We start from the raw sequence: 12,644 nt of genomic DNA on the forward strand, positions 1-12,644 counted from the left end.
ATTCCCGCTTAATAGGTTCGGAATCCAAAAAACTGTTTATCAGCGTACGGGAGATCATCTTCTTGTTTTCGAACCGTTGTTCGAGCATTTGCCACGCCACTTCAAAGTTTATAGCCGTCACTTCGATTGACTCCACCAACGTTCTAGCTTCCTTGGTGAGCACGGAAAGCAGATAATTGAACTTGTCGATCGGTGACAACGAGATATCTTTGCCGATCATATTCTGGAAAGCATCGCGAAAGCTTAACCAGTCTTTCACACTACCATCAAACGAAGGTATCTTGAAAACCGGAAGGTTAATGCGAGAGGAAGAGGTTTGGCCGGGTGAAGAGGAAGAAGAGGAGGCTGTAGCTGTCGTGTTGCTTTGGTGTGACACCAAAAAATCTTTCACGTCGAAATACCGATTTTCGAAATCTAACCGTGTCGTTCGATTCGCTGTATCCACGTCTTTCTTCACTTGCGCTTCCTTTTCTTCGGCACTTGTGCCCGTTGCTCCCAATTCTTGATCTTGTCGTGCTTCAATTTTTACCCGATTGTCGCGAAACTCTTTAAACAGAGATTCCACATGCTCCAGACGTGACGAAATTTTAAGCCGGTCGCGTTGCTCGGTGTAATTTGCAACGAACGACTCCATATTGCCTAAGGAATCAAAAAAGCCACGTTCGGCTTTTGTCAATTCACGTAATGGCACCATGCTTCTATTGTGTCAGGTACTATTCTTAATCGCCACAAATAAAGTTGAACTCACGTCGCCAGCTATTGTTCTTCTACACAAGCCACGCTGGCTTCACCACGAACAGGACGAAAAGGAAGAAGTGCGTCTCGTGACGCCGATAAGGCTCCGTGTCCGTGCGGGAAGATTCGTAGGCCGTAGATATTCTATCCGTTAGCTTTCGTCAGCAATGGGAAATTTTCAACTATCAATGTCGATGGATGGCTGCTCTTCTAGAAGCACCAACGCTGTCGATTGTGGTATTATCACACACCATAAATCACTATCGCGACGCAATAGCCACTAAACACGCACAAACCCGGTTCCTCGAAGGACCATTAAAATGTTGCTAAACTAGTTCTCCGGATTCGTGAGAATCACGCGCGCAGTGTCTTTTAGATGTGGTTTGACCACCGAATTGAAAACGCGCCGAAGCGATATGAATACGAAGCGATATAGAATACGACGTACACAGTGGATGGCTTTATTCGTACTGAATTTACTCTAGACTCCGAAACTAGTGAGTAGTGTTTTGTGTCTTGCGATACTCTTCTCCGCTTTGGTGAAGCCGAAAGATAGAATTGAGAGTGAGTGTTTAAATGCAACTAACGAAATTCATTTAAGGTAATTCTAGCAATTGTGGTCTGTGCCCTAACATACGTCTTGAACTGGTCGAAGTTACTGACCTCGTATTCGTACAGCTTTAACATAACAAAGGACCAAACAAGAAAGTTAAGAGGGTTCAAATCCGGGAAGCTGGGAGGTCGCAAAGTTTTGTCCAAAAAGTCGATGAAATTGTCCCCATATAAGGCTTAAATTGCATTTTTCGTGTATAAAAGGTTATCGTCCTATTGGAACACGTAGGGTTCCGTCTTATCACCGGGCCACTGGGAGCATTAATCATCCCCAAAAGCTCAGTTTTGTAGTACGCCGCAATGATTTCGACCTTCAAAAACGGCTATTTACGATGCCCCAATCAATTTTCAACGCGCGTAATAAACAAACAACAAGAGGCAGAATGTCAACACCACACACATTCGTTAGCGTATATATACCGCTAACGCTGACACCAATACTAATACAGAATATATACATTGGGCTTACAAACACAATGATCAAACATTCGTATTCGAACTTATTGAACACCCTGTACATTCTGAGTACAGCATTGAAATTATGACTCATGCTACCCAATGGTCCTCCGGAATATCCGGAATTCGTTGAATTTGACGATTTTGAACCTCCATCCTTCCCCTCGTAACGCTTTTTGTATGGAAGGTTTAATTGGTTTGTGAACAGCCTCAATATTTATGTGAAAAAATGATTTCGCCAACGGTGGCCCATGTATAGATTCAAACACTGGAACTAGTGTACGCATAGTAACAACAAAAAATCCTTGTGTTTAGGGAACATCCATTAATTACGTAACGCTTAGAGGGGGAGGGGGTCCCTGAAGTGTGACAACCCATACAATTTTTTTAGATACCTCATACAAAAAGTGTGACATAGGGGGGAGATAATAAGGAGATAATAAGGAGATAATGGATCTTCTCTTAGGGGCCATTCACAAAGTACGTCACGCTCCTAGGGGAGAGGGGGGGGCTCCGATCAGCGTGACGACTCATACAAAAATTTTAGAGGTTCAATACAAAAAGTGTGACGAAGGGGGAGGGGGGTCGAAAATCGCCAATCTTTACGTGACGTACTTCATGGATCTTCTCTTAATGATGATGATGAATATTTTCATTTTCTAAAGAATCACTCGGTGGCCAAGGTGATCCATACACAATGTCATGCTCAGAATGTCGGACAATAACCCGGTGAAAATGGTTCCTGATAGGGATCCGCAGGGGACAAGAAGGCGAGGTGCGCAGAGAGCAAGGTGGTTCGATTTGAGGTCCCTCCGTGGACTACGTTGGCGACGTGCAAATACTGACCGAGCTGAATGTAGACGAATTTTATGTACTGCAGAGGCCTTAGTTTGAATGAATCAAATGAAATAAAATCCGTAGTTAGAATATCAAATGGTGCTATGCAATGAAATTCATTATTTTATGTTTTATTTCACAGATGTTCTGGAATTTTCGGAAGGCCACAACATTAAGTGCATACTCATAATACAAAAACAAATGCATCAGAAAAATCTTGGTGCTTAACGATAAAATTTGGAAGTATTAATTTTTTGGGATCCTCTAGATTTCCCGGAGGACCACACGGTGGTTAGAGGTGTGCGCCACCGCCGCCGACAGTTTATGGCAATCCCGTTGAAACTCCAGATGATTTCTCGTGAACAGGCTATTTTTCTTGAAAATTCCTTACATTTTTTTGTTCAAAAATCGAAAAAGCTTTTCGTAAAAACTAAGAACTTTTAATGAAAATTCTGAAGAATATCTTTCGAAATCTCGAAAACACTACCGTTGAAATTCTGAGTAAATTTCCTTAAAAACTAGGAAGATCTTTTTGTAGAATTTAAAAGAAAGAAAAACGTGATCATTATCTTTGACCAGAGCTCGCACAGACTAAATACTTAAAACTTAGCATTAGACAACGGACAGGACATTCACATAGCATCTAGTGAACGCTTCACGAAATGTTTTCTCCTTACTAGGGCGGGAATCAAACTCACACTTCTTGGCTTGCAAATACGCTTAGACGACTGACGCCACTAACAATGCAAGAATTTCCTTTGGGAATCTCGAAGAATTACCTGCGTAAATTTCCAAGGACTTCCTGTTGAAATCCACAGAATTTCACGTTGAAATCAAATGTTTTGACGGCGAAGGGCCGTTTGTTGTTTGGCCGAATATGTCATGAATCCGAAAGACATGTGGCCGATAATGTCGTTCGGCCGAACAGGTCATTTGACTGAAAAGTCGTCTAATCGAATAGGTCACTTAGCCAAAAAGGCCTAGATGGTCGTTTGGTAGAAAAGGGCCATTTGGCCGAAATGAACATATGGACGGGCAAACACGAGCTGCCGGAAAAAATCGTTTGACAGAAAATGCTGGTTGGCCGGACGAGGTGACATAAGGTCGAAAACGGTTTGCGACTTACGGGTGAAGATCATACGGCCGAACTGATAAATTGGCCGAAAAAGACGTTTGCTCAGACAGCTCATTTGTTCGAAAATGGTGTTTGAATAACATTTTCGGCCAAATTGCCCTACCTGTTAAACTACCGTTTCGGTCCGATGGAATTTTCGATGACAAGGCCTATTCGACCAAACGACCTGTTAGGGCATAAGGCTTCTCCGGCCAAATGACTAGTTTGGTCGTACCGCCAAACCATTTTCCACATAATAACCGTATCGGACAAAATGAATTCGGCTAGATAGCTTTCGGCTTAACATATTATTCGGCCATGTGGTATTCGGTCAAATGACTTTCAACTTTGAAAATTTTCTCGTAGAATTTCCGAAGAATTACTAATAGACAACATAAGGAATTTCACGTAGAAATCCAAAGAATTTCCGTAAAAAATTCAGTTGAAATTCTGTTGGAAACAGTTTTTGAGAAACTTCAAAAAATCACAAGGAAATTCTGTTAAATTCGAAGCATGCATGCCCGGTTGCATAGGCAAACTCCTAAACAGTTTCCCGTGAAAACTTCATAGAAATTCCCGTGAAAACTTTAGAGCAATTCCTGTTTTACACTGAGGAAAATGGACGTATGATTTTCAATCAAACGCCTTATGAAAATTTGCCACAAGGAATCGGTATGAATTTCAATATGTTGCCTTATGAATAATGATTTTCATTAAAAAAAAGAAGTAAAGTGCGACAGACTGGGTTCGAACCATGGACGTCGGGGTCGGGAGGCTGGTATGTAGACCACACGCGCATCGACGCTTGAATACTCGAGAATATTCTGTCGAAGATTCATAAGGCGCCAGTTACGAATTTCGATAGTCCAGTTCGCTGAGTGTAAATTCGAAAAACTTGGAAGAATCTCCTGGGACAGCTCATTAGATTTTTCCGGAGAAATTAAAAGGATTCTCCCGTTAATGTCTTAAAATACCCTTTAAAAAAATTTACGTTACGAACGTAATAAAAAAATCGCCGACAAACGTTGCCGCCAACGATTTCCGGATCGGCGCTGACCTCTAACGGTAGTCAGAATCCATGAACCGACCAACGGGATATTTTATTAAATGTTATATAACCAAAATAAAGATTATTTGTGCAAAAGTTAAATTTTCAGCAACAACAAAAAAATTGCTCGATTATCCGGAGGGTTCGATTATCCGGAGTGAAATTTTTTTCAACACTCCGGATAATCGAGTCCGGCCTGTATATATTTATGTAAAAACAGAAATTATCTTTTCTTTAGATTTTCCGACGGCACTTCATAAGTTTTAAAATTGACCAGTGGTGCATCTGATCCATTCAAATGCACGATTATTTATTTGATAGAAAAATCACTAAATACGAGCTGTTACATGAAATATTCCCTTCTATGGATTCTCCAGAGGCATAATAGTAATAGATATATAGTCGTCTAGGCGTGTGTGCTGTGGAGTGTGGGTTTGATTATCGCCCCGGTAAGGAGAAAACATTAGGTAAAGCAAAAAAAACTTTCCACTGGTTCACTGGGTTTCGAGTGCATAACCATCTATTTGATGGAAAATCATTATGAAAGAGCCGTCGCATGACATTTTTTGATATACATAACAGAAATGTACCCTTCTACGAGCTCCTCGGGGGCCTCTCTAAGGTTTCAAATGTGGGCAATGTGGTGAACTACACAATACCGTTTTATGAGAATCTATGAAGAACTAGCTATCGAAAGGCATATATTGAGCGATTCTTTTTTGCCCCCTTGTATAACCGACAAGGTCCCGGTGGAAGTCGTTTCCCGGTGGTCATTGTTTCTAGAATCAGCCTATCATTACTTAGCCACAAAATTGATGAGTATATCTTTCGAAAGGTATTTGTACTTTGTAGTTCGGTTATGAATTGAATATTTTATAAGCATTTACATTTCTGGGTCAGTATGACCCTAACATCTTATTCGTAAGTTTTTCCCAATATCCCAAGAAGGGTAAACTACGCCCAAAACTATCCGTCATCAATAATGTTCAGTAGTAGCCGAAGTAGCCTGATAAAGCTACTGTGAGCACGCAGCATCTCGAGAGAGCGTTGCCAAAGAATGAGGACCTTTTTGAGGACAGCTGGAGCACTGTTAAGGCAACCGTTCACGACTCAGTGGAGTTTAAAGTAGGACGTGTGGCACGAAGTCGACGAAACGATTGATTCGACAAACAGTGCAGAGAAATTCTGGAGGAGTAGGACGTAAAGTATGCTGTCGCACTGCAGCAAAGGACCCTACAAAACGTAAAACGCTATGCGCCAGTCTCTTCCAGGAGAAGAAACCCCACCTGAAAGAAGCGTCGTGTGAGGGGATGGAACAGCTGTGCTGTTCTCAAGAAACAAGCAAGTTCTATTACAAGCTCAGCGCATCTAACAGAGGCAATAATGGATTGTGTTCAAAATTGTGTGAAGATTTCTGTCGAACACTCCAATTCGTTCGAATCCTGCCGGGGACTACCAGAAGATAGCATACTTTCTTGCCTGTTGTTCAATATTGCACTAGAAGGTATTATGAGGAAATCCGTGTAACAGCCGGGGTACGATTTTCAACAGATCCAGTTAATTTTATTTCGCGGATGGTATGGACATTGTCGATTGAACATTTGAAAACGAGACAAATGTATACACCCTGCCTGAAACAAATAAAAAACTGACAGGTGATGAATACTTCGTTGACAAAGTACATGCTAGTGGCCAGAAAAGAGCGCGACAAGGACCGCCTTGGAAGCAGTGTTACGATAAACGGAGATACTTTCGTGTCGAAAAAGTTTCAAACCAGATAACGTCCTAGACCAGACCGAGAATCGAACAGGCCATCTCCGGATTGGCAATCCTACGCCTTCGCTCGCAAGGCTACTGGAGACCTACGGAATTTCAGTATGTTTGATCCGAATTTATCTATGACCCTTAGAGAACAAAAAAGGCAAAATGTCGTTCTCATAAATCAAATAGTTATCCGCCAAGTCCAAAACATATAAGTGAACCACCCTCGAATAGTCAGTTCAACAGATGGTCTGCCAAATTCCAATAATCTTCCAGATAACTACCAATTACCATTCGATAATTCAAACTAATAATCAGGATTTCGGCTTTTATGTGACTTTTTGTTGATATTTTAAATCATTTCCAACTTCAATTGTTCTTCGTGAAATTTGATTCTACGAGATTTAAGCGGTTTATAAACAATTTCGCAAATAAAACAATTTAAAAAAAAAAAGTGTGAATGTTGCCAAAACTGAATGTTGACAGAATCGAAAGGGCCTGTGATTTAGCAAGAGTCCGAACAATTTCTAGACCTTCAGCATAATCTGTTTTGGTCTACATGATCTGCTTTGTGTGCCTGTATCTTTGGTCTGAGTTACGGAAAGTCTCATTCGAATTTAGAGAAAACATGTTGATTGTGATTCGCTCAAAGGGACGAAAAACCCGTTCCGTTGAGAGTCGCTGAGGAACAAGAATAAATTACATATTATTGAATTGAAATTTCATTTCATTTCAATCTGTGTCTCATGATCGAACCCAAACGAACAGATTTTTCAAGTTGATGATGAAATGAAAAGAGATATTGTTCCACAAACTTTATTATACTGGTTAGATGATCGTGAGCAGAATATACTTTAATCGACACTAAAAGAATTATTCAAAGAATAGAAAAGCAGTCACTACATTGAACATAAGACGTTCCAACCGACTCGGTCTCTCACGAATCCATCAATCATCGTAGACCCACGTCAGCCATAGCTCACGTGTATCAAAACAGCAAACAATAACGTTCGCCGTGTGGTCCGTCGTGACCAGTAGCGACAATTAAAGCCCACTTCAAAGTGAACAAGTCCGCCCCGACGCGAGATAGCATTACCTGGTGCCAGCAAGCGCAAATCGAAACAGGTGCATTTGTTGAGTTCCGTTCGCGACTGCAGATACTGCAGCTCCAGGTACAGGTCGCAATCCGGATCAATGTACACCGATGCCCGTTTGCTGAGATTCTCGAGCGAAATACCTTCCGGTGTTTTGGCCACCATGTTGACTTTGATTTATTTCTTCTGTTGCACACAATACACGACGGCGGTTTACAACCCCTCCCGAAAATAGCCACACTCGCTAAACCGCGGGCGATCGTTCTCTGGCTGCTCCTCACTGGTAAACAAATAAACAACAGTGTACTTTCGTTGCTTTGCGTTTTCTTGTGGCAAAGCTTTCACTGAAATGGTTTCTTCACTTGCTTTCGTTTTGATTGCGTTTTAATCACTGATCTACTTCTCCACCAGTACCGATACGAAACAGTATCTCACTCATCGTTGGCTCTGAAGATTTTTCTTCTAAATATAGAACCCTCTATTAAAATTGCACATATTTCTTCGCCTTGTTGAACCGGTCGAATCTCCAACAAACCCTATAAGGCCGTCGCGACCCAGGACGAACTCTCGCGCGGTGGACTCGTTGATCAAAAAAACATTATTCACTGTGAATTAAAATACCATCAATTCACATCTTCGTCGCTTCGAACAAGCACAAACCCCATTGTCACGATCGAAAACAAGAAAAAAAGGAGCTAAGTGACGCGACCTCGACGGAAAATTCGCGCAACACGCGTGCGTGATCGGAGTCAGGTCTTTTCTGCTGAACTTGGCCGGTGGACGAGCCAAGGAGGCAAGATCGTTCCCGTAGCCGCTGTTGATGTAAACAAAAAGATCAAATTCAAAGCAGTTACGATGTTCGCTCACAAACCGAAATCACCTCATCACTTCACACTTCACCGAAGAAAACAGGAAGAAATGGCACTCTAAAATGATGTGTGGGGCAATTGATCGCGACCGACTTTATTCATCAAGCCCAAGGTGTCAGATTCCTAGAACTCCGCAGAAAGCACGTCCGTCCAATTTCACCGGCTGATCTCAACTGAGCAGAGTAAGCCGAGCTGACACTATCAGCTGAGATGCGATGGACGGGAGAGCTATGGCACTTGATTGCTGAACGAACACAGAGCTGATAGATACTACCACTTGCACCCGGGACGGAGGGTGCGATAATTGTACAATGATTTGATTCGGAACCGGCCGAATCGAGAACTTCATACTCATGATCCGCGTGTTGACGCGACCGACCGTACGGCTGTAGACGGGCGGTGATGGTGGTGCTAAACAATAACACCAATACTTGGAGTTGGATCCACTGAGATCACGGAGGCAGCAGCAGTAGAGCGGCTGATGTGAACGGAACATTGTGCGGCTCACGAGACGACGCACCACACCGTTCAAATAGGGAGGTAAACATACAAACAAACGGATAACGACGAAAGCGTTGGGTGAATGTTATTTGATATTACAACTGTTGATGTGGGGCTGATAGAGATGTGATCGTTCTTGGAATTGAATGGGGATGATGGTTTTTTCGGGAGAAACTAAAAAGCGTACTTAATCAAAATGTATTATGGGGAGCAGAAATTATTTATTCACCTAATTGAATCGTTTAATATATAACACTCTTCCTACAGGCTGTCTGAATGATGCGAAACAAATTCTGGAAATACAACTTAAATACAAATTCTTGAGGTAAAACGTAAATCTATCTTCATTTAGTGTCAAATAGCGAATTTGTTTACATTTTTCACCTCGGATTGATAAATAGCTATGAAAACTTTCCGAGCAGACGTGAATAGATCAATAATAACTAATGTGACCAGACGTCCCGCGTTTCGCGGGACGCTGCATTTTTCAACTTCATTTTACAAATTTATTCCAATTTATGCAGCCTTACAAATATTTTTATAATTTTTTTTGGGCCAAAATCTATGCGAAATGCACTTTTGGAGTGTTCATTTTCAAGACAGTGACGTAATCCAGGTAGGCGTCCCGCGTTTCGCAGGACGCTTGCTGGTCACATTAATAATAACAAATCGTGATTTGATAGCAAAATAAGATATGGACAAGATAGATATAAGAGATAAAAGATCAGACATAGTATCGATATCATGTTTTGTTATTCAGTTCATGGCTTCTGCCCGGGTTTCGATCAGGTTTGCCCGCCGATTGTAGACGTTCGTCTGTTTGTTCGGGCCTGAATGAGAACACGATGCAAGCAACGCAACAGGGGCCTTATTGAAAAGTGACTTATGTATGTAACTATTAGAAGTGATCAATGCTCATTCACACAATACGAAAGCCGACCATTCTGCAGTACTTCCTGATTAATGATTCCATCCATATGTTCTCTTATCATCTGCACACGTTAAGGGTCTTTGAACCATTACCATTATCAGCCGAAGGCAAGAAAAAAAAATCCCACATACAACACCTTGCAATAAAAACAGAAAGTTTTCGACCTTGCTCTTCTTTATCGCCAAGATGCGGAACACTGACCGAAATAATAACAACCGGTGTGTCTCAAATCGGCAAATATCGGGCTCGGGTGGTGCGGCTGGCTCGCGTGTGCGCCCATCCGGATGAACAAATACTGCTGGTCGCCGTGCAGTATTATCCTGTTCAGCGCGGTTTTCGATAACCACGACTGGCAGTGCATTTCGTGACAACGGTGGTGCAGAGCAGAATGACGCACCAGTACGAGAATTACTGTATAACTTTTTTTTTCAGCGAATATAGTTATGGGACGGCAATTGATAAAGGCGCGCAGTCAGGCGCTCAAGCGAAACGCCAAGGCACATATATGCGAATTAATCTAACCTCTCAAGCCTATCAGTTACTCGGGGAGTACACAACACCATTCAATAACAAATGATACGGTTTGAGTCATCGACGAGCAATGATTTGTTACCGGTCGATTCTCTTTCGGTGTATTTCCTAAGGGCTTACTCAATATGTACTTGATTGAACAGATCTTAAATTTCGCTGACTTCAAATTTTCGTTGCACGTGTGTGCAGCAACATCGTCGATTCCGGGGTATTGTTTATCGCCAATCAGGGTTATTCGATACCAAGCCACCGTGCGCACTTCTTCGATTGTTGACAGGGTAGAATTTTCGCAAGACATGTTGACAACAAAAACTTGCATTAATTAAAACTTCCTGGGGTACGATTCGATCGGAACAACTGCAGTCGTATATGGTGGCAAACCACCGACATGTGATTCGTCACGTTGTTGCAGACTGGCTAATAAGTTCGTTCGGGTTACTGTATTGGTAGAGTAGGAAATACATTATTCACTACCACCAGTCTCAAAACATTATAACATGCTAAAGGAAAAGGTATATTTTAACATAAGAAGGAAGGTACATGCTAAGGTCAACGGTATCGCTCATTATAATAATATTTCACTAAATAAGGAAGTTCTTTGTCACAGTATGAAAACTTATTGTACGATTTGATTTGTTGAAATGATAGTGACTATTCCTTAGTATCCAACTACTTGTTCAATAAATTACAATGTTTCAATGCGAGAAAGTGATTTTAAATAAATGTTGTTTGAATGTTAATATTATTTATAATTTGGGATATCAAAATAGGTTAAATAGGTTATAAGACGACATTTTTGTTTGTTATAAGAAGACAGCTGATTTGTAAAACAAGCAACTAGCTGTTTAATTGATTCACATCTACAATATTATTTATTACATTCGATTGATCAAGTAATTTAAAAATGAATAAGAAAACTTTTTTAATTTGCATACTATTTAGAGCTATTTATGTGTGTTCGATTTTAATCTAGATCAAGGAAACAGTTGACTTGAAATGGAGGTATTTTGTTATTTGACATATTGCAAATATTAGAAAATAAATGATACTTCAACTTGGTTTTATTAACAAATATAGGGTAACGGCAGGTATTCCCGGCAGGCGAATACGCTTCGACACATCCTTCTGAAGCCGCAATTTCATCTTTAAGTTCAATTTCAATTAGCTACATCGTTTTGGCCAAATAATGTTTCTATATTTGATTTTTGAGCCTGTGCCGGGAATGGGATCCATAACCCTAAATATATTGGAATCTATATTTACCATTACACGTCACTGATATACAGCTATCAAAGTAAAACGAAAAAAAGAAATATACAAGCGAAAGTTAATGTACCGGACCTAGCCAACGTGATCCAAAAACGTATATTGCGTAGTCAAATTATTTACTCGATTCGTACAATCAATTATCATTTATGATATTATAGAGCTAAACTACTAAGTGGCGATCCAAGTGTTAATCAATGGATGGAATCAGGTAAACAAAAATAAGTGATTCATTATGACGTTCAAATCGAATATCACGTGAACGAATCTCTTTTATTTGTTTCATCATTCGAAATACAAATTGCGACTACATCGTTTTTGATTCTAACGCCGAATGTGATACATAATTCACTACACTCAATAGTTTTGCCTTTCTCGTATACTAAGTATACGTAAAGGCTATATGTTCGCTCCAAAAATGAACTTTTTATAGGAGGCCCGGAGACCCATAGTGTTATATACCAATCAGCTCAGCTCGACGAATTGAGATGATGTCTGTGTGTGTGCGTGTGTGTGTGTGTATGTGTGTGTGTGTGCGCACCAAAAGAGCAAAAAGTTTAGCTCACTTTTTTGTACTTACCTTCAACCAATTTACTCGCAACATGTTGCATTCGACGCAGTATACTGCCCCATTGTTTCCTATTGAAAATTGGCCGGATCGGACTATGGGCTTGGAAGTTATGGTCAAAATACTTTTTCTCATAAAAAAAGTGCGTAAAAAAGTCTAGCTCACTTTTAATGCACTTACCCTAAACGGATTCCATCACAACAGGTTGCATTCGACGCAGTATCCTGCTCCATTGCTTCCTATTGAAAATTGGACGGATCGGATAATGGGCTTGGTAGTTATGGCCAAAATATTTTTTCTCTTAAAAATGCGCTTAAAAAA

General features: G+C 40.8%; 1 protein-coding gene across 4 annotated transcripts in view; it reads right to left on the reverse strand.

Moving 5' to 3' along the window:
* LOC134212805 (GTPase-activating protein skywalker) overlaps positions 1-12,644 on the reverse strand; it is a 237,906-nt gene that overhangs the window by 100,622 nt on the left and 124,640 nt on the right. For 2 of the 4 annotated variants that reach the window (XR_009979348.1, XM_062690989.1), the window contains exon 1: positions 7,660-8,692. The exons of 1 other annotated variant lie outside the window; for it this stretch is intronic. Coding sequence is in view for 2 of the 3 variants with exons in the window: in XM_062690989.1 (XP_062546973.1) it covers positions 7,660-7,822 (163 nt within the window). In the remaining variant the exon portion in view is untranslated. Of the gene's footprint in view, positions 1-7,659; positions 8,693-12,644 lie in introns of those variants that run through there. One more of the 4 variants, XM_062690990.1, reaches the window with a different exon arrangement.

The sequence above is a fragment of the Armigeres subalbatus genome, chromosome 2 (assembly GCF_024139115.2).
Source record: "Armigeres subalbatus isolate Guangzhou_Male chromosome 2, GZ_Asu_2, whole genome shotgun sequence".
Lineage (NCBI taxonomy): Eukaryota > Metazoa > Arthropoda > Insecta > Diptera > Culicidae > Armigeres > Armigeres subalbatus.